Consider the following 22,941-nt stretch of genomic DNA (forward strand, 5'->3'; position numbering starts at 1 on the left):
CTGGATATAAGGAGGAAATTCTTTCCTCTTGGGGGGGGTGAGGCACTGGAATAGGTTGCCCAGGGAGGCTGTGAATGCTCCATCCCTGGCAGTGTTCAAGAGCAGGCTGGACGAGGCCTTGGGTGATATGATTTAGCGTGAAGAGTCCCTGCCCATGGCAGGGGGGTTGGAACTAGATGATCTTAAGGTCCTTTCCAACCCTAACTGTTCTATGATTCTATGTCAGATAACATCATGGATGGTTGGACAGGGGCTCTGGGGAGGTTTTCTCGGTTTTTCTGCCCCCCTCTTGTTGGTGGGGGAAAGCTCATGCCACACAGCTTGGAAAAACTATTCAAAATGGTAACTTGCAAAATCCAATTTCTTTCACGGGAAGTTTTAGTATCAAATCTTCAACTGCTGTAAGAGCACACACATTTTTGATTAACATTGGTGTAACAAAAACTCAAAGCATAGAACAATGGAACAGATTGACCAAACTGAACTGGTATGCTCAGTATGACATTTCTTGCGAGATCTGCTGCACAAAAGATGAACAGTGCATGTTGTGCTTCTTTATCCATTTCTCTAAATTCATCATTACAGTATCTTGTGACACATTAACCTTTATTTTGCATATTAATGTCCTCTCCACAGTACAGATTCAATGGTTGTCTCATTTATTAGTCTAAGTGGACAAAAAGTTTTTGTTTTGCAGGCAAGGTTTGTAAGATGCAGAACGCAAGTATGACAAGCCTCTACACTACAGTTGCTCCACTACACATAGTGAACTTGTGCTTGCTGGACATAATGACTGTAAAAAATTTAACTGACTCAACTGTAATATGGAACATAACTACTTTGCCCAGCTGCCATCTTTTTCATTGCTCTATCAGGCTTAAAAGAGCATTAAGAACCCAACAAAAGATTAACTTACTTTCAAGCTGCAACTCTAAAATCTCAAAAGTACAAAACTATTATTGATCCAGCAATTTACTATCTACAGTTCTCCAAGAAAATAGTAGGAATCAGGCTGTTAAAACATAACACTTAAATTGGTTTGCTATTTTGGTTATTTACTGCTTCATGGAGAAGTGAACATAATCAAATACATTTCTTTTATATTTCACAATTGACATTGAAGTGATTAAGTGGTAATGATGATGAATGCTACTAAATTCTGTATTTCTCAATAACTGTTTGATGTCTACCTAAGAGAAAATCAGCAGTAAATGAGTGCTTTTAATGTCAGATTATAAAAGGCCTTAAGCTTTTTGGCTGTTAATAAATCAGCTGATAGAAAAGTAAATCATACTCTGGACAAAAATTAGGTGTGAAAAGGTTATTACACTTGTCAGTAGACAAACTGAGCTTTGTTAACATCTCCTTTCTGGATCAAGGGAAAAAGGATCACTTTAAGTTTCATAAGAAATCATATAATGCTTGTTAAGTGTCCAGAAAAATTACACAGCCAGTTACAATTCAAGGACATGCTAAATGAGATGCACAAGATCACTCAAAAATTCATCTGCCTATCATTGTGTAATGCATTATTCTGCTATGAATTCAAACAGCAATCTGGAGCTGACAACAACTACTGTATTAATACCTAAGGCAATGTGAAACCATTTTTGAATGCAGAACACATTAATGAAAGAAGAGATGCAAACTGCATCATCTGGGAAACCATTTCAAACTCTACCCCAGCCAAAATCAACAGCACTGCAGCACTAATTGATAGTTCTCTTGTTATATTCCACACTTATAGACACAGAAAACTGTCCATACTAATCAAGGTCATGAATTTATTGAGTCCCTCTGAGGATCACTTGTTCACATCTCTTAAAAAGCAATTTTAAATATCAAATGCTGTACTTCAGTACTATGCACTACATAGCACCAAAAAGCAGACTTTGTATTACTAAAGTTTTAAAACAGAAAAGCAACTACCAATTCAAGATTATGTTGAAAGCTGAGCCACAATAAGAAATAAGTTTAAAATAATGTTACTCATTTAAACATTGCATGTACTTCATAAAAATTACATCTATGCTTACAATCGTCAGTAATATTAACATATCTATCGTGAACATTTGTAGACTTCATCTACAATTTTGATAAAGCCAGTATTTTATTATTTCCCCTTAAGAAGTTAAATATTTGGAATACTATCTTCCTTAGTTGGAACACTGAGAAGCAGGGAGAAATATGCATTATGTAAGTTAACATAAAAAGGCTATTCATCAGTGTATTCAGCAAGGAAATGCAACATGAAGTGTGAGTTTTGCTATTATATTCTAGAAGACCATGCTAACTAATAAGGATCAGCTCAAATTTAGTCACAAGAAACAATTACAGCTTCTGTGGCTAAAAGTTACTTTTATATTTTTACATCCATACACAGAAGCATGTGAATTGCTTCTAGTACAACCAACTTTACAAAGTTACAGAATAATAAAAAAACTAATTTGTTTTAGATTTAGATTAAAAGTATTTCTTAAATATTTGTTTCTTTGCCCCCTGCCCCAGAACTGGCATGTTCTCCCCTCTGCTTACACAAGGAGCTTCTGAAAATTGGCACTTATCAATGGCATTACCATTTACTGAAAGTTATTACCATCCTGTAACATAGTCTTGCAAGAGCTCATAGTTAATAAAACACAGAACTACCTACATTTTTTAAGATACGGCATACTGTTTTTCAACAAAGCACCCACTGCACTTCTGATTATTAGTTGTACTCACATGGAGAAACAGTAAAAATATCTAGCAAGTCATTTTCTCAACAGCTGTGATGGAACAAAAGGTTGTCCAACATGTGCTGGATGAGGTTATAACAGTAAAACCAATATTGTGGAATTAAATTAATTCAGTAAAGAATGATTCTTATTGGCAATCAGTCCCCTCAAGCTGTTTATAGGCTAAAGCCAACCTTAAACAGAGAGGACACCTTGCCCCATGACGTATAACATTAAGTGCCATACTAAATCCTCCAAGTCCACATAGTAGACAGACCGCAGAACGCCTGAGGCTAGAAAAGACCTTTGGAAGTTATCTGGTCCAACACCTCTGCTCAATCAGGGTCACCAAGACCTTCTTGCCCAAGACTGTGTCTATATGAGTCTGGAATGTATCTAAGGAGGGAGTCTCCACAATCTGAACAACCTATGCAGTGATCCATCACCATCACAGTGAAGAGTTTGCTGGTGTCCAGAGGGAAGCTCCTTAGTTACATTAGTGTCTGCTTTGTCCTGAAAACACCTTAGTCCTTCATGTTGCTTTATTATGCCAGCTCTTTTCTCCCTGTATGCTAAAGTAGGACTTCTTTACATAATGAATTATTCACATTACAGAGCCATAATTCATGTAAGTCAGCTCATAATCTTCTGTGCTTACGCTAATTCAGAAAGATATATTTAATTTTTCCCAAGACCTCTTCAGTTCTGCTCTTGCAGCGTTCAGTCTTGCAGCACTACTTGCTCATTTGGACCTTCTTGCTGTTTCTTGGCCTTTAACATTCAAAATGTTTTCCCCCAAGCTTTCCCCTTTTAAGGTTTATCACTACACCTTAGGAATGCCCTGCCTTTCAGTTCTAAGATCACTTAACATGCCAACTGTAGTTGCTGTCTCAAAAATCTTTTTGCCAAGTTGATCTGGACTACTTCCAAACCAGTTCCTGTAATTTTCATGCATTTCATGCTGTCTGAAATGCCTCTAACAGCATCTAACAACCCTTCTTTTTTTCCGCCCATGGCAGGGGGGTTGGAACTAGATGATCTTAAGATCCTTTCCAACCCTAACTATTCTATGATTCTTTTTGTCCTTCCTGCTGGTTTTCCAAATTCTTGCTCAGTCTTTCCTCAAACTGGATGCCCTTTTGATATTTCCAAATAATTTGTCTTTTGGCTGACTATTTCTAAGCGTTTCTTTATTATTTGTTTCTGTGGACTACTTTCTTCATCATGCATTACATTCTCCAAACATCCCAAAAGTTGCCAGCTTGTTTCCTTAGGTCCTTCTGGGCTGCGGGCAGGGTGGTATCAAGTAATGATAATGTTAAGAAAGACCTCAAACTTTCACCCCAAAGATCTGCAGTTCATATTTCAGCTTTCTTGTGTCTTAGCCATTGTTCAAGACTGCATGCATTCAATAGTATGGATTTAATAGCATGGATTTAATTTCTGCATCTGTGTTCTTCTGCTCTAGAAATTTCCTGTACTTATTGACATCACTCTGCAGCTGGTATCTACAATAGAAGACTCTTTGGTCTCATATTATAGATATGATAATCTTAAATAAATATATATTAAATTATTATATATAATAATATATATTCCAGTGCCTCATCACCCTTACAGTAAAGGATTTCTTCCTTATATCTAACCTAAATTTCCCCTGTTAAAGTTTGAGCCCATTGCCCCTTGTCCTATCATTACAGCCCCCAATAAAGAGTCCCTCCCCAGCACCCTTGTAGGCCCCCTTCAGATACTGTAAGGCTGCTCTGAATTTCCTCCTTTTTAAATAGGAGGAAAAAAAAAAGAAGATTTGCTTGTGGAACTTGCATTAGTTGTCTACTTTGCTGTGCAAGTATAAATATAAAAAAAATAATTATATTATTAAATAAATATATATTAAAATATATATATTATTATAAAGGTTCATGACCTTTGTGCCCTTTGCCTCTGGTCCCATCACCCGGCACCACTGTGAAGAGCCTGGCTCCATACTTTTTGAACCCTCCCTTCAGATATTTGTACACACTGATAAGCCTTTGCCAGATCCACCTTCTTCTTTAGGCTAAACAAAGCCAGTTGAAAAGGACTAGTCACAACACTGACCTCTGAGGGACACCACTCATTACCAGTCTCTGACTGGACATTGAGCCATTGACTGCAATTCTTTGTGTGTGGCCGGCCAGCCAGCCAATATTTTATCCACCAGGTGGTACATCCATCAGATTGATGTCTCTCCAGTTTAGAGACAAGGATATCATGTGGGGCAGTGACAAACGCTTTGCACAAGTCCAGGCAGGTGACTGCAACTGCTCTGCCGTTGTCCATCAGTTCCACAGCCCCATCATAGAAGGCCACCAAATTGGTCAGGCAAGATTTGCCCTTAGTGAAGCCATGCTGGCTGTCACCAACCACCTTGTTGTTTTTCATGTGCATTAGCATGCCTTCCAGGAGAACCTGCTCCATGATCCCACCAGGCACAGAGGTGAGACTCACTGGTCTGTAGTTCCCTTCTTGAAAATGGGGGTTATATTTCCCTTTTTCCAGTCATCAGGAACTTCATCTGAGTGCCATGACTTTTTAAATACGGTAGACAGTGGGTTAGCAACTTCATTCGCCAGCTCCTTCAGGACCTGCAGATGGATTTCATCAGGTCCCATGGACTTGTGCACATTCAGGTTCCTAAGATGCTATCAAACCTGATCCTCTCCTACAGTGGGCCTAAGGTCTCTATATTTGTTGTCCCAGGCTTGAGTGGTGTGGTTAGAGCACTTGCCTGTGAAGACTGAGGCAAAGAAGTTATTGAGAACATCAGCCTTCTCCAAATCCAGGATAGCCAGTTTTCCTGTTAGCTTCCGAAAGAGGGCTCACATTATCCCTAGTTTGCAACATATCTATAGAAGCCTTTCCTGTTATTTTTGACATACATGGCCAGACACAGTTCTAACTGGGCCTTAGCTTTCCTGACCTGATCCCTAGCTTGCTGGACAATGTTCCGGTATTCTTCCCAGGCCGCCTGTCCTTGCCTCCACCTTCTATAAAAAGGGACATATTAAAAGGGCATGTAGAGGACAAGAAAGAATGGCTTTAAACTAAGAGGGTAGATTTAGATTAGATACCAGGAAGAAATTCTTTACTATGAGGGTGGTGAGACACTGTAACAGGTTGCCCAAGGAAGTTGTGGCTGTCTCATCCCTGGCAGTGTTCAAGGGAAAGCTGGACAGGGCCTTGAGCAACCTAGTCTAGTAGAAGGTGTCCCTGCCTGTGGCAGGGGGGCTGCAACTAGATGATCTTGAAGGTCCCTTCCAACTCTAACCATTCTGATTCCCCTTAAGAACACAACTGCAACACGGGCAATCAACAGACTGAGGCTATTCAGAAGTCCAGGAAACAAACTAACAAAAACAAAACCAAAAAGCATCAGTTATGTCTGTACCACAGATGCTCAACTCTTAACTAACGTAAATCAAAGATCTGAGATAACCTCTGTTCAGAGACTAAGGAACTCAGATACCACACATTGTGTCCTCATCTATTCCCTCTGTCCTTTTTTCCACCATTTGATAGGCATTTGTGCAAAATTTTGAAGTATGTATCTTTGTTCTTGTATTCACCCTTATATAAAGGTATTCTATTTTTGTGCTTAAAAGATCTATCACCAATTATCAAACAGTGGTTTGATGACTAAGCACAAAGGCCTCCCACCTTTATAAACTAGGACAAACAATTTGATAGGCATGCAGAAGGCTGGCTGAGAAACAGAGGCCTAACTACATACTTGTCAGATATCCAATGGCAGAGGTATTGCCCTCACAAACCTGCCTGTGCACTAATGCCTTTGTTTTATATAGGTGAGGGGTTTTTTTGTTGTTTTTTTTTTGTGTGTTTTTTTTTTTTAATATAAGACTAACAGAAAAAAAATCCACAATGCAATTAAGTGGAAAGTTACTAAGGTTAAAATAGTTACTCCTTCCAGAATCACTTCGCTTCCCAGCGCGGGGAGTAGGGTAATCTCAGCTGATAAAGACAGAGGCTATACTCAGGGCCAACCTCTCCCTGAGGCTTAAGGAAGCATGACAGACGAGGAACTTTTCACTACTAAAGTAACTTTTGCATGAAGTTGTACCACTACGAAAAGCCCAGTCCACAATATAAACTGGAATGCAGGTGCATGGCATCCACATACTGTCAAGGTCACATTTGCCTTCAGTCTTCAGACCATGTGATCAGTATGAGCAATGCTCCTATGGGTGGAGACTGCTTATGTATGGAAGCGCAACCAGTGGGCCAAGTGTTACGAAAGCACAGAGCATGAATACATATGCTATATGCATATTCCTTCTAGAACTTTGAGAACATGGACCTTCTAATAAGCAGTTTTCACTCTGACATATTTGTACTTCGTCCACCCAGGCAAACCCAGCTCACTGTTTCAGCATAAGACTCTTTGACTGCTTGCAAAGAATGACAAAAAACTCTCATATCAGAGGCAAACAACCACCTCCCGTGTGAGCTCATCCCTAAAACTTCTCTGAAACAGCTCCTCCATTTTTCCCACGTTGTTTTAACACTTACTGTAAACCAGGAGAGTTTCAGAAGGATAAAATGCTGCAGTTAAAACAAAGCGAATAGTAATTCTATGCTCCAGGCATTTGCATGGACAGCTCAGCCAAGGTTTTCAAAGCAACAAGTTACCCTAAAATCTTAGTAACTGAGGCATACAGAGAAGGCTCTTTTAGTCCTCATACTTTCTGTTTCACCTCATTTACCATCAAAATAGTTTGCATTTCAGTCAGCAGTATATTTGTGCAAAATAAAACAATCTTGCATTTTAGATGCTTCTGGATGTTTACTAACAGTTATAGAAAAATAAACCCAGCTGTTAGGAAAAAAAAACCAAACAACACTGAGGACATTCTCACAGCTAATGTGTTTGCTCTTAATGTAAGTCTCGTGGAGGTTTAAAAATACTACATGTTCAATTACATGACTGCAGAGCACAAGACATTAACCTTTCCTTCCTTAATTAAGGGAAAGGAATTTAAAAGCTGACATGCTATTATAGGCTAAACAAACATCTGGATTTTTTTGGACCAGCACTTGCTCTATATGTCAGCAACAGAGCCTGAATGATTTAGTGACCCATATCAGTCAGAAAAGGCTTGAAGCAATAGAATTTATTACTCAGGTCAAGTTAAAATACTTAATCATTAGGGCTGAGAGCCATTTGGCTCATCTGAGATACCTACCAGCTGACGCACCAAATTGCTCTCCTACCTACTGCACAGAGCCTAATGACCACCAAGCTGTCAGTGCCCTGACACAACTAAAAACCTGCACTGAATTGCCTCCCATAATCCTGCTCTAATTTACACCAGCTAAAGTCACTAGTACAGAGGAGACAGAAAATCATTAGCTACACTTGCTACTCAATTTAGAGTGGCTTATGAGTCCAAAGGTAGTATTTAGCAGGTACTTTATCCCTTCACTCAATTATTACTAAAACACTTTTTCCCCTTTCTTGTATCCTTGTTCGACAATTTTATTCATCCATCCTTTGACTGACAACAAGTTACCACAAAGTATCTCCTTGGCTAGCAGCGCTTCAAAATAACTTCTTGCATGAGCTATTTTTACAAAGCCACTTAGAATCGACTAGCAAAGCTATGTGGGAACAATGTTACTATGTTTGAGCTGCAAAGAAAGCTAAAGTTACTAGAACTCAAACCTATTATTAGGAAAACATTGACTTCTGGGAAGTTTTAAAGCTTTACCTGCAGTTATTTTAAGCTTTAAAATTTCATCTTCATTGCAGAATTTTACCTTTATGACAAATTAAAACATGCAGCATTGCAAACATTATTCAGCAACTGAAGAAATAAAACAGACTGGAAAAGCAAGCGACCATATGAACATCACATGTTGACCAAAGCTAGCAAGTTAAATGGTTCCTTTCCTTTGCACATAAAAGCAAAATTCAAGTTGAATTAACATTGCCTTAATCATATGATGTATAATTGGTCACAGAATGAACACTTCTGAACCCTTCAAAGCTACAGGAAGGACTGCAGTGGTTTAGTTGGATGCCTAGGACTAACAAGAATATTCCTGAGGCTTTAGAAAGCAAGCCTCTATCTGGTTTTAACTTTGTAAACTATTCTTAAGACATACATCACAGGAGATACTGAAGATTTTTCATACCTAAAACTGAACCCTGACATGCATATTTACCCTTACTCAAATTCTACAAATACAGAACTGTAAAGCAATGCTCTATTAAAGACATTTTGCACTTACTGAATGAAGAACAGCCTTTTACAAAAAGAGTTATTATTGACAACATTCTGCATACTCCTTTACAGAACAAATTTTCTGCCAGACTTGTCATTGTAAACCTTTGTAGAAACGGAAACATCAATGTAGGTAAGTATTCAGTAGTATAGACTGATCAGACCAAGTCGAGCTTACAGCATAGTTCAGTGAATATAAAAACCCCCAACATTTAATTCTCCACTGGAGAAATAGACATACGTTTAAAAAAAAAAAACAAAACAACAGAAGAACCAGTGAATGAGTGTTACAAGACATAATGCATAATATGTCCTCCTCTTTCAGGGACACTTTGAAATTAAGTCTGATCTGTGCTCAAGTACTGAAACAGTGGATTTTAAACTTGCAGTTAAAAAAAAAAACCAAACAAAAAAAACAACCATCCAAATGCGATTTTTTTATTCTCATTGCAAGAGCCTAGAAGTAGTGTTTCAAACCGTGAAAACCCAGAGTTAGAACACCTGGTCGAAGCTCTTCAGCATGAGGACCATTTTCTCACTAGGTATAGCCCATGTGCAAATGTAATGAATATGAAGAGCTGAAACATTTCTGTAATAACTTACTGTATAAGTGATAGCTGCCAACATTCCAATCACAGTCAAGGAACTAATGGAAAATGAAAGAGCTGTCAAACCATCTGCAAAAAAAAGATGAAAAGCCTGTTGAAAATTCTTGCAGCAGAGGTAACAAGAACATTTCTTCCTGAATTTGTTTCGTGAAGATACTTAAGTTTGTTAGATTCAAGAAAAATAATTGATACATAGTTACCAGCCATATCAGATTAAAAACGCACCTAGAATAGCTTTTTGTCAGCAGTAGATCCTCCTCCAATACTGCAAGCAGGACAGCAATCTCATCTTTGCTTCAAGATCACACGTGACACATTCAGTCACATAGTTGAACAGCCATTTATGAAATTGCTCCATAGCTGTCTAATGCCTCTTTGAGATTTATTTCTGGCCTCCACAGGGTGCTTTTTGCTATTTTCACAGGGTGATTTTCACTATTTACAGATACATTCGGGACAGTTAATCTTTGGTTTGTTTGTCATCGCCTGATTTCTCAAAATAAAGCACTATCCAGAGAATCACGCAAACATGGATCCTTCATACAACCAAAACAAGCCAGACCGTAGGCCTCAGCTACACTCCGACCATGCACATCCAGATGTACGAACTAGAAGAAGGCCATGGGACTAAAGAGTTACAATAGCCTTACTATCACTCTACAAATAAGAAAGAATAGTTAAAAGGGAAGTGTTACTAAACTCATAACCAAACTCCCTGAATCCTACTGCATAATTTTTCACAACATCTGTTCTTTAACCTCACCATGCAGGACAACATGGCAAGCTTTTTGTTTTATTTATAGTAGCACGGAAACTTATAGTAGCTATTGTAGACATTAACTTGAAGCAATCAATTCCATTTTTGTACCCAGTCATATCAACTGAACTACTCGAGTATTCTGCCCCATGTCTTCCCCTCCCTTATAGTTTATTCAAGAATTTAGAGTACAATAACTTTTATTCCTACTCATACATAATTACTGGTAGTTTTCATTAGCTGGTTACCATTTTTTTCCTGAACACAGAATCAAACATTCACAAATTCAGAAATCCTATTATAGTTATTCTCCATGAGATGTATCTGTCTTACTTCTGATCAACCCTACAGGCCCCCTTTCAAAAAATACCAAAGCCTAATAGAATAGCACAACCAAATCCAACTTCCCAGCTCAAATCTTTCCTTTGGTATTATCTAGCAAAACTGACAACTTTCTCAAAGCTAACAGCAATATATTCATAAATATCAAATACTACAACCATGTTTAAAAAAAAAAAAGGGGGGGGGGGAGGGATAAAACCAAAATAAACAGAAAACAAATGCCAACCCAAAACAAAAAAGAAACCCCACAAAATAAAAATCCCAGCACTATTCTCCCCTTAATACTTGAGAAAATTTTTCTTATGTTCTGAAGTTTAGGGGGAAAAAAAAACCCCACATATAAACACCATATTTGATGATCCTCCTGTACATGCATTTCAAACCAACATTTAATACCCATTTTAAAAGTCTGAACTACGTTCAATGGAACATTAAGAAGCTAAGTGGTTGAAAAATTTATAATTATATACCAGAAGTTTATTATCAGGCTCTGCCTCAGTGGATGAGTTTGCATTTCTTTTGTAATCCCTCTATAAACTTAATGGACATAGAAAAACCCCTCAAAATTAAGATCTTTATTTCTTGTTTAACTGCAGAAAAATTAAAAGGGCAGGTTAATATAAAAACAGTACAACACACAGAAAAAGACAACAGGAAAGATTTTTTTTTTCCTCATTTCTCCAGCACCTGCATTATATCAGATAAGAACCTTCTGTAACATTACTGACAGAGAACTTACTGGCTGTGGAGCAGCTCTACAAAAGGCTGGTGGGGTGTCTTGGTAGCCAGGTAAGCTTTTCAGAGGTCAGAGCACATACTGTGCAGAGAAGTTGAGGGAGCCAGGCTTATTCAGCCTGAAACAGAGATAGCTTTGGAGAGACACATTATTGCCTGCCTATCAAAGAGGTAGAACCCAGGCTCTCCAGTGGTGCACAGTAGTTGAGTACGAGACACTGGGTGACACTGTGCATACTCACAGTGGGTGAGAATTTTTTTTTCCCCACCACAAAATGAAAGAGTCTCCACCCTTAGAGGTTTTTCAAGAGCTAGCTGGTAAAGCCCTGAGCAATCTGGTCTGACATTACAGCTTTCTTCTTTGTGCAGGAGATTGTACTTACATGACTTGAGGTCTCTTCAGCGTGAATTACCGTATCAAACTAAGTCACAAGAGAATGCTGGTAGAGTCAGAAGTCAAAACCACATCTCAATCCAGCATCTTCATGATTAAGCCTTCCCAAGATAGATATAAGGAACAAATTCTTTACTGCAAGAGTGGTGAGGCACTGGCACAGGCACAGGCTGCCCAAGGAAGCTGTGGCTGTCCCTTCCCTGGCAGTGCTCAAGGCCAGGCTGAGCAGGGCCTTGAGCAACCTGGTCTAGTGGAAAGTGTCCCTGCGCATGGCAGAGGGGTTGGAACTAGAGGATTTTAACATTCTTTCCAACCCAAATTGTTCTGTGATTCTATGATTCCTAGATATAAACATTAGCTATACTATACTTTCATAGCAAGGACATGTACAGAGCTGAATATTTAACAGTCATATAAAGGTAGCCTAGAAAAATTAGCTCTCAGCTCAGCCACTGCCACTACCTGTATAAACAGTTTGAGAAGCATTTTATTATATACTGTCAATTAGAATCTTTGTGAAGCAAGAGAAACAAACCAGCAGACAGCCAAAATTATGGAAACCCTACTGACTTGTCTGCCCCATCTCCTGTGCTTGCAAACACAGATTACAGCACAGCATGTATTATGATGAAAGACTCTACAAGGATGTCAAAAGCAACAAAGAAGGGCTTCTTGCAGTACTGAAGTGGCAAAAGGAAGGCAAAAATGTGGGTCTGCTGCTGAGTGGGACAGGGTAAACAGGACATGGAAAAGTCCAAGATACTGAATGCCTTCTTTGCCTCAGTCCTCACTAGCAAGACCAGATTTTAGGAAACCTGGGCCTTAGAAACCAGGGAGAAAGGCTGGAAGGAAGATGAATGCCTGGTGGAAGACGATCAAGCTAGAAAACACTTAATAAAACTGGACAAAGTTGGCATACCCCTTCAGGGCCCACCAATTTCAGTACAAAACTCTTAGAATAATGCAGAATACTACTTGACCACGGCTTGTAGCATTACATTCTAAAATATTCAGACAGAAGCCAATATTCTGACATATAGCAAGAATGAGGCACAAATATTACAGTACTTATGCATTTGGATTAAGGCTTGTAAGGTAACTTTTAGTTACCATTTTTCTGGATACATTTGGAAAAGTGACATCCAATCTGTCTTGGCTCACCTATAAACAGTTTCTTCACGCCTTTGCTTTGAAAACACATTCTGTCTAAATACATGAACTACATAAGCTGAAGGCCAAATTCCATGAAGTACTATTTAATCTTTACAGTAGTCCTTTATAGTCCTAGCATAAACAAATATAACAAATGCGAACAAAACAATTAAAGGTCAATACTAGGAGAACAAAGGGTAAAAAAAAAAAAAATCATAACACCCATAGGATTTAGCTGCATCAACAGACAAAGCCACTTTAATAGTCTCATTCTTGCAGTGAACAGCAATATCACATTTAATTAGGTAAGCAGTTGAAAACTGTCACCATATCCTAAAATCAGCAAACTTCAGCATCCAAGTAACATTTAAAAGCTGTGTCAAGTGAAGACTCCATGGAAGAAAGTACCGTCCCCCTCAACCACTAATACCATAGGACACAACACTGGAATCCTTGCTGTCAAATGGGGAGTGTACTGAAGGCAGACACTGCCAGAGTCTCTTCTCTGTAGTTCAAAGGCTGTTCTGATTTTTCTTTTGTTTGAACAAAAAGAGAACAATCTTGCTGCAATGATTTAGTGTAGGTGAGCAATTAAGAGTCAAGTTTTCTAACTGTCACCAAGAAAGTTAATCTTGTTCAGTCAATGATGAGTATACCAAACTCAGTTAGTAGCAAGTTATACAAAGCTCACAACAAATCTCAAACTTACGACTACTTCCAAATTCTTCAAACAGGAGCTTCAATTTCTCCCACTCTGTGGAGTTGTTCTTGTTGGGAATATTCAAAGGAACAAAAGCACTGTAAACAAAGCAAAATGTCATCTTAGCCTAATTCATCAAATACAAAAAGAAAAATGTATTTCCATGTCAAGAAAACGGAAATCCATTTATTCCTAAAGTTAAATTGTATAACATTAGGTTAAAAAAAATCTGAATACAATATCTAATCTTATTCACTTTCTCCTTAAATGCTGTATTAAGACCAGAGTATGTGTGCGAGTGTGTGGAGTCAGGGCCAAGGTCCATGAACAGGTCCATGGTCTATCTACCAGTTCTACCAGAGCTAAGAACACTACACTCAAGTATCAAGAGATGCGTTATTCTGATTTACTATCCTGGTTTGACTCACATGCAGAGAGCACTCCCCTTCCCCCGCCCCGAGTTGAGACAATTTCTCTTAAATCTACAGTTCTGGAAGCTAGAATATAACAATGTTCCCCACACCAGGCATTAATTAAAGTTTAAAGGAACATGTTTATCTTCTATTATTATAACTAAAACAACACCACATCTGCTGAATACCATTCCTTGTTATGTAGCTGGCCTAGAGAACTGAGAGAACTGAAGTGCAGAGAAGTTAATGAAGTATTTTTGGACCTTCCCATAAGCAGAGTATAAAATATATAATTAGATCTCTGCTTCAAGTCCCAACAAACAAATTAATAACAAATATGTGTTTTCCAGGAGTATGCCTCAAACTTCAAGTACAGAACATAAGCATGTGTTTCAAAGGTTAGTGCTAGCCTCTGCACTTACAATCACCAAAACCAAACTGATGCTCTGCAAAGAATGTTAAAATTTTAAAAATTGCATATTTTAAAAAGTGTTTAGCTTTTAGCTTCTGGACTGTACAAAAAGTTAAGGCTAGCATTTAAATTAATGCATACTTCCTGACTTATAATTTTTGTTCTTACATCTTCCTCTAGTAGTAGTTCTTTCTGTAAAACAGCATCCAGGCAAAACCAAGACACAGGTATTAAACTAGGCAAAATTTCTACTTACAAGAGCTGGCAACAAAAATAATTGTAGGTTTATTTGCTAGAAGGGTTAAAATAGAAGACTGGGAAATTAAGTGAACTCAAGTTTTCTTATCAGTACAAATTTTCTATCTCAATCACAAGCAAGAAGCAAATAAGATTTAAGAACATGGATATTTGTACCTTGCTTGCCTTCCCCCCCCCCCGCCCAGCCTTCAAAAGCAACAGTTTTCCTGTTTGGGTTTTCTTGCTCAGACTACCTACAACTATTGTGAGAAAGGACACTGGTGAGAGCAGAAGCCACTGTACTCACTAGAAACACTCTGCAATTAGTACTCAGCTAAATCATGGCTGAAGGAGATGGACATCTGATTCTGTTCACGCTCAAGTTCCAAGGGCCTCAGAAAGGAATGCAGGAGCTAGAGTCATATAGTTTAGTCCCAGGCAAGCAGGAATCTCACTTCCTGTCCTGAACAGGGTCCTTCAACTAGCAGCAAATTAGCCAGAAGGCTAACTAAGCCACCTGAACAGACTTTTGGCCTCTAGCTTGACAGGCCACAAGAACAAAACAGAGGTAGTATGCCTAGCCATCCGCTCACCGGCATCCAGTCCACACTCCCGAAGGACCTCTAAAACACAGCCCATCCACTGCACCAGACAGCACACAGCAGTTTAGTCTAATTCTTCAAGCATACTAAGCAAGAAAAATTTGAGACAAGTCTTGGCTATTGTGTTGATTAAATAGTCAATGAAGACTGAGGGCCATAGTAGCCATCATTAGAATGATAAATAATTCATCTGTCACTGTGATGTAATACAAGTAGCCCACTGACAGTTAATAGAGCACAAGTGCCAGTGAAGCGTTTTGGAGGTGTAGCTGAATTCAGTTAAAGCAAACAAACAGAACAGCTCAGCTGTGATGTCTGTATTTGGAGTTCTGTACACAATTGAAATTATTCACTGCAGTAGTTTTAAGCATAGAAGCAAACTGCTATGCTGTTTAAAACACATCCTGCAAATATTATGACTAAGATCTAGATCAATATCTGGGCTGAAGAACAAGTAAAGTAAATGTAAGACATGCAGTTTAAAGCTACTAACTTTTTGGCAGGCCTAAAAATACACACAGGTGTAGAGAGGTCAAGTTTGATCCTTAAATCAAAGAGTGCCATTAATTGTCATCCTTCAGAAAATAATTTCTAATAAATTAAACTAATTTCCTTAAAGTGAGTTCTGCTATAATTTGCGTAACTATTTATAGGCTAATGAGATATATTCATAGCTTTTTAAAAGCTAATGGTTCCAGAAAATTCAAGGTAACCAGTTTAATTCCAAACACTGAGTGTCAGGAAAACATTCCTTTTAAAACCAAACATTCATTAGCCTCAAAAGCAAACATTTTACTTCCAACCAGACTGCTGTATAAATGCACCTTAAAGTAAATTGTAGTATCTCAAGCCCCTTGAATCCACCACATGACATTTAGAGTAAATAAGCTACATTCAAGGAAAGCACATCATTTCTAAAAAGGGAAGAGCATTACAAGTATTAGTTCTGAGTATTCCAGTATATTTATCCCATACTCTCCTCTTAATGATGCTCTGCATCAAGTTAATTGTGTGAAGGGCATTTAAGTGCTATTAAAGGTATGCACAATTTTGGCACAGGAAGAGGCTTTCTAACAGACAATTAGAGTAAGAGGCATAAATACTACTCTTGCTTAACAATTTAGACAAAAGAATCTTGTTCTTTGAGCTGTGTTACCAACTCAGAACAAACTCCAAGATCACAAGGCACAAACCAGGTACATTTCCTAAAATAGTCATAGATCTCTAATAGAGTACATTAAACATCTGAAACTTCAAGCTTAATATAACTTTTATGGGTTTTTTGAGCACTGCTGACCAGAAGAGAGATAGGGACTTCATCTAAAGACAGACCTACCCATCTTTAGCAGAACCGAGCCATTTATTAAACAGTTTTAATTATACAGTTTACTTGCTAAATCAATCAGAACAGAATGTCTTGATAAAAGACATTAGTCATGTAAGCACAAGAAGACAGACTATCTTTTAGGCAGTTAACAGGAAACATCCCAACCCCTCTTGCTCTCAATCTGTGCGCATGAGTATTCTAGTCCATTAAACCCTGTCTTGTAAAATTAAATTCAGTACATAACATTCTGCTCTGCTTTAATGCTGCTCTGATCTGAACCACCAGTGAAAAAAAATCTCCTGCTACTGCCAGGTATAGGCAATAGTGAAAGATTTGTCTTCATTACCGAGTTCAGTTGAGTCCCTCATATACAAGCTTCAGCTCCAATACTTTTACCTCTTCCCTGTCACACTGGTACTTCTGAGGTTGCTCTTTGTCCTTGCTGTGCAGTTTACTGACTCTAAGACAGGTAACTCGTCCACAGCAAGCATGTACCTAACACTGAAACATCTGTTGTTTTTATTTTTTTATATATATATATATATATACATATATATGTACACACACATATATAACTACACTAGGACTAAAGTTCACATTTTTCTTCAGCACAGTCACCTCATTTGCTTTCTAAACTGAGCTGTTTAAACTTGTTTCCCTTCAAGAGGACAGACAAGAATTTTAATCTTCTGCAGCAGCATCTTAAGTACATTTCAAGGGCATTAGGATGATGCTACTACTTAATCATTATCATCTTAAAAGAAAGCAAGCAGCCTTATATGTATAATTGCAGAAAGATAGCCCCAGTTAGAACCCAGATATTCTATAATCCCATCAGTATCTAAAGGAGACCTGCCTCCTGGAGCAGATACTCTTGCTGTTTAGATCAGTGGGTTTTAAATCTGTACCTATAGAGAAGCACTGTTCAGTAACTTAGTCCCAGTCCATGTACTGTCTGGTTTGCAAGTCAATCTCACTGTCATATTAGAGGGGACCACAAAGATGCTGTAATTTACAAGTTGTGAAGCCTTTAAAGAACAAACCTAAGAGCACAGAGGATAATGAGGAAGTCAAGAACCAAAGTTCCATATTAACAGAAGGGAAGAACAAACACGCTTACAGCTGCCTGGGGGCTCAGCTAACACCTAAAGATACAACAATTTTCTGAACTGGATATATTACACAGGACATATATGTCTGCCTATAACATTAGCCAACAGTCAGTGAAACGGCTTTTGCCAGAATCTTTAATATTTCTAGACCATGATTAAACTAGCTCAAACTCCTTTAGTCTCTTGTAATAGCAAATGTTACTTTCAATTGAAAGGAGACTTGTTAGGTATACCTGAAATGTTTATCATAACTAAAACAATATTCCCATAAGGTGGAATACAATTAGAAGCATTAATTTCACTCTAGTGCCTACATTCCAGTACTTCAGTTTGGATAATTTTAGCACACATTTTGTAAATTTTACCAACTTTACTGCTGCAGTCAAAATGCTAAAAAGCTTATGACACAGCATGCATTAGAAACATCCAATACTGGTGTGCATGTCATGCTTAATGGTGAACTTAAATTGAATTTGTAACACTGCTTGGAGTTTCACAATAGCAGCACTTGCTGCAAATAAGTTAGCACTTCAGAAATGTCTGCCTTTCACCAAATACCAGCAAAACTTTTATCATACAAGGTGGAACTATTTCAAGTGTAACCCTACACTATACTTATGTCTTTCACAGAACACTTCCATTTAGGAAAGTACTAAGCACATAAAACCTACTCTTTTCCTAAAAGCTGGTTAAGATGTCCATGAAGGCATTTGATAAGAGGCAAAAAAAAAAAAAAAAAAAGGAAGAGCACAAATATTTTACAACTGTATTGATATCTCAGTGTATAACAGCGTAAATGTCATATTCATCACATTCTTTATAGATTTTCATACTGAACAAACAGACAGAGCTTGGAAGCCTGTGGCTTAATTATGGAAGTACCTCCATAATTAAGAAAACCATTTTATCTTCCAGTTAAACTCTTCTTTTTCAGGTACCTAATTCTCAGGCTATTTAAGAACTATTAGAGATTAAGATAGATATTCATTACACAGACTGAGTACACTATAGTCTCCCTTTTCTAAATTTGCACAAAACAGTTTTGTTTGGGGGCCTATTTAGCATATCCCCTGTTAACATTCAATACAAATACTTACCCAATTAAGAGAAGAACTGCACAAATTGTGATGAATCCCAAAGTATATTTGAGTGCAGTTTTAACCTGCTGCATATAAAATAAAAAAAATCATATATTAACATAAAGAAATCCAAAGGAATTTGTCCAGCAAGTCACGGCAAAGCATAGTTAGTGCAACAAGTGTTCTACAAAATTACTTCCACAGAAAATGAGTAAACACAAGTCAGAATTAGACATTCGTGAAGAATCTCATAGTTCGATATCACTGTTCACAGTTTTCAACTTATGCTTCCATCATAAACTACACACTTGAGCAGCTCTGGCCAGTAGCTAGGGTACATTTGTTCAGTGCCAATACACTCAAAGAAAATTCTTACTACCAGTGGTTTATAGTATGGCTGGGATTAGAAGACTTTTTCTCATGTAAAGGGTACAAATGAATAAAGAGGGGAAATGATCATGATCAAGGATTAAAAGATTCTTTAAAGGAAAGTATTTTCATTTGAGAAGTTAGAGCCTTACTGGAATGCATTTATTACATGCCCTGGAATGTCATGCAAGTCAAAAATCTCCTGTGTATTACAAAAACACAAGTACTAGCTACAGATAAATTACTACTGCCTACTTCAAGGAAAAAAAAAGCAAACATTGTAAGGAAGGTAATCAAATTTAGTGTCTCTCTCAGAATCAGTATAATCTTTCTGTCTTCTATTATAAAACCTGTTGAAATACATTTTCTATTTGAAGAAAAATCTCATGCAACAGTTTTTCCTGTATATTAAATAAGGCTCAAAGGAACTTGTAGGAAGAACTCATGGCAATACAAATGTTAATTACTTATCTCACTAAAGTTTTATTTCCTGTGAGACTACAGTGCTTAGAGTATACTACATCAGACTAAGTGTTAAGAGCTGCCTCGGTATTTTAAAGGAACTGTAGCAACAGACTTGGAAATAAACACTGTAGTAGCCAAGTTCCACAATCAATCATTCTTGCTTTTGTTTTCATCTGTTTTCATTTGCCTTTTCATTGCTTGATGCGTTTGCCAGAGTGAACTTACCAAGCATGTGTTGCCATCATCTTCTTCCTTCTCCTCATAATAGAAATAGACAAATGGAATCCACAGAAAGACGCAGAACAGTATGATGGAGTACAAAGCTAGGAGAAATAATTTAATTAAGTGAAGAGACAAAGATATATTGATACTTCATTTAGTGCATAGTAATTAAAAGGAAAGAAACAAACATTAGTTTACTCACTGTAGCTCTAATTTCAAGCATTGAAAAGGAAATAAAATTTACTAGCCAGCAGATGAACTATTACTTTTTTTATGAACTCCGAAGGACTCATAGAATTACCCGTTCAGACTAAAGGTTTCAGTTCATGCTTCAATTGAGCAGTGAACCAGGGAAAAAAAAAGAAAAAAGTAAAAAAGTAAAGCAGGGCACGATGAAGGATCAAACCTTTTAAAAATTCCACTAAAGCCTCTTATGTCAACTGCTTAGTAATTTGAAGCTAAATATTACCCACCTCCTTTTGTATATTCTTAATTTCCAAGCCAAAATGCTTCAACTCACTGAAAGCTTACTTGGTAACAACAATTACTTTTTTTAGAAGTTGTCTGACTAGTCAAAATCAACTTCAAAGGGAAGTCAAATATTAGAAAATGCCATTCAATTTCTTGAAGAAAAGCTTCCAGTCTTTACTTTGAAAAGCCAGGCCACATCTGACCAAAGATATTTTCAAATTAGCAAGATAAGGTAAAAGTTAATTTCAGGTAATATTGCTAAACCAATTAAAACTTATCTAAGAGCTGATTAGCAAGCTACAAGATATAACTATCTAGCTAGTCCTACACTATCTAGAGAAGTGTGCTAAAGATTGGGTCCCATGGTTTAGTCTCATTCTGGATCATATCAAGTTAATGCTCTTCACATAGAACTCGATCAGCTCAAGCCCTACACCTTCTTAAAAGAAAGGCTGGTTATTAAACTAGTGGAAGAATATAATACAGTATATTTCTGCAAGCCTTTCCTAATAAACATCCTTACACTTCTGCAATTCTCAATACAATTTTGGGGAAAACACAACAATCCTCTAAAAATCATAACAAGTGACATCAGTTCCAGTGGCTCATTAGGCCCACTACTGTACTTTCAATGGTGGCAAAAAGAGGAAATATTTCAGCCTTTGGGCTCCCCACACAGCCATCACTAAACCATTCTCACCTACTCCCTATTCAAAATAATCCATTTCAAGCAGGTAAGTGATATCAAACAATCTAGTAACAAGGCTGATGCTGTTCTGATACTGAAAAGCAAGTACAGCATACTTTGAGCAATATTAAGTGTAACTGGATATTAAAGACTCAGCTGATCTTGCTCAGTTATTTCTGCGGAAAAGCTTCCCATTTTCAACCTCATTCAAGAAATATGATTAGGTCAGATTTTTCTTTACTATATTTCACCTGGTCTTTATCTAAACTAAAACCCTGAAGCTCAGCATGTGAAGTATACCACAGGAGTTGCTTCTACACTCAAGTCTCCTCTACCCACAATCCATTCTTGACTCTTACAGGACAGGCAAAAGCCACACTACAGAGCTAGATCATGCTTCCAAGCTAAAGATTAAATATGTGGGGTTTGCCTGCAAGGTCAATACTGCGTAAGTGTAGCTAAAATATTCAGACATAACTACTCGCTTCTAACTCTAAGCATCTGAGAAGCAGATCAAAAAGCACACCACCATTCCACACCAATAACAGAAAAGCCAGAATCTTACCTACTTGACCATAGCAGTCAGATGCTGAAATGCATTCCTCAGCGAGCATTAAGAGGCAAGTCATATCTGATCCAAGGAGTTCTACTTCCCCCTCTCCACCACCTACCTGTCATACTTAAACTCTTCTTTGCAACATCTTCAGTGTTTGCTAGACTTTGTGCTGGGTCACCTTAACTTGCCACACTGACACAAAACTGTAACAAAGACAGCAGTTTCACAGCACAGGCGGCCAACACCACCTTGGATCTGCATTAGGAAGAATGTCACCAGCAGTTTTGAAATTTGGGTTAGGACACCAGAAGCATCTACCAGATGCCAAAAAAATGACTAAAGCAGGGTGGCAAGAAGCACTCTAGCATGCTGCTGGAAACAGGACCCCTTCTGGCAAAAACACTGTACTTCCATTTCAAGAGTGCATCCAGCCTTAATACTTCTCACACTATTCAAGCTATTGACTACAAAAATTGAGCCAAGGTAACTCTGCAGCTAAACCTTTGTTTCTGCCAAATCAGTTATGGAAGTCAGCAGACCTGTAGAGCTATAATGGCTCTCCCTGGGACTTCTTTAGTGCTGACCTTGGGAAATCCCCAAGTAGAGACTAATATCTTCAGGCAGTTCATAAACCTGTCACGTAGTCACCTCTATCTAAAAAGAGGTAAAAATCAACCATGGTTACAGTTTTCCGTCCCACAGACATTATTTGAAGCCATTAAATTGCCACAATTCCTTCAAATTTATGCTTTACTAGAAGGACTGAAGTTCTCAGCCAATGCTAACTTCTAAAAGAAGTTTCATATTAAAAGCCTTAAGCTCTAATAGCATACTCTCTATCAACTTTGAGACAGGATCTGCATATACGAGATTCAGCACAAAAGTCGTTCCAGAATTTTCCATCTGTCACAAATGCTCTGCTGGTACTTCACCCTTAAATTCACCTTAAATGTATTCTCCAGAAGTTACAGGCTTTCAACGCATTTCAAGACAACACGTAATACTAAGGCTTGAGGATAATTTTACTTACATGTAACTGCATAAACTCCAACTTATACTTAGTGTTGCAAAAGCTCTACTATCTGCCCTGTTGAATAACCTTGTTATCATGGTAACTTCAGAGGACCAACCACAGAAAAAAAAAAAAGCACAAAGAAAAAAACAAACCCTTAAGAGCTTTGCATTTGTTTTTCCTAAGCAAAATCTTTTCAAGACAGACATTTTTGTTCATCTATCAGGTGAAGTCTAAAACTGCCTGTGAGAATTTTTAGTTAGAACTGAAAATTAATTTTTCATCAC

The 22,941-nt window shown here is 37.8% G+C and overlaps 1 protein-coding gene across 1 annotated transcript in view; it reads right to left on the bottom strand.

The window, feature by feature from the left end:
- Positions 1-22,941, bottom strand: part of LMBRD1 (LMBR1 domain containing 1) — an 83,358-nt gene that overhangs the window by 45,565 nt on the left and 14,852 nt on the right. Inside the window, exons 4-7 of the mRNA XM_062608141.1 lie at positions 19,931-20,028; positions 18,890-18,957; positions 13,699-13,787; positions 9,605-9,678 (exon numbers count right to left, since the gene is read on the bottom strand). Of these exons, the coding sequence (XP_062464125.1) occupies positions 9,605-9,678; positions 13,699-13,787; positions 18,890-18,957; positions 19,931-20,028 (329 nt within the window). The remainder of the gene's footprint in view (positions 1-9,604; positions 9,679-13,698; positions 13,788-18,889; positions 18,958-19,930; positions 20,029-22,941) is intronic.

This window comes from Pezoporus occidentalis, unplaced genomic scaffold (assembly GCF_034315485.1).
Source record: "Pezoporus occidentalis ecotype Australia unplaced genomic scaffold, CSIRO_AGI_Poc_V1 ctg13, whole genome shotgun sequence".
Classification (NCBI taxonomy): domain Eukaryota; kingdom Metazoa; phylum Chordata; class Aves; order Psittaciformes; family Psittacidae; genus Pezoporus; species Pezoporus occidentalis.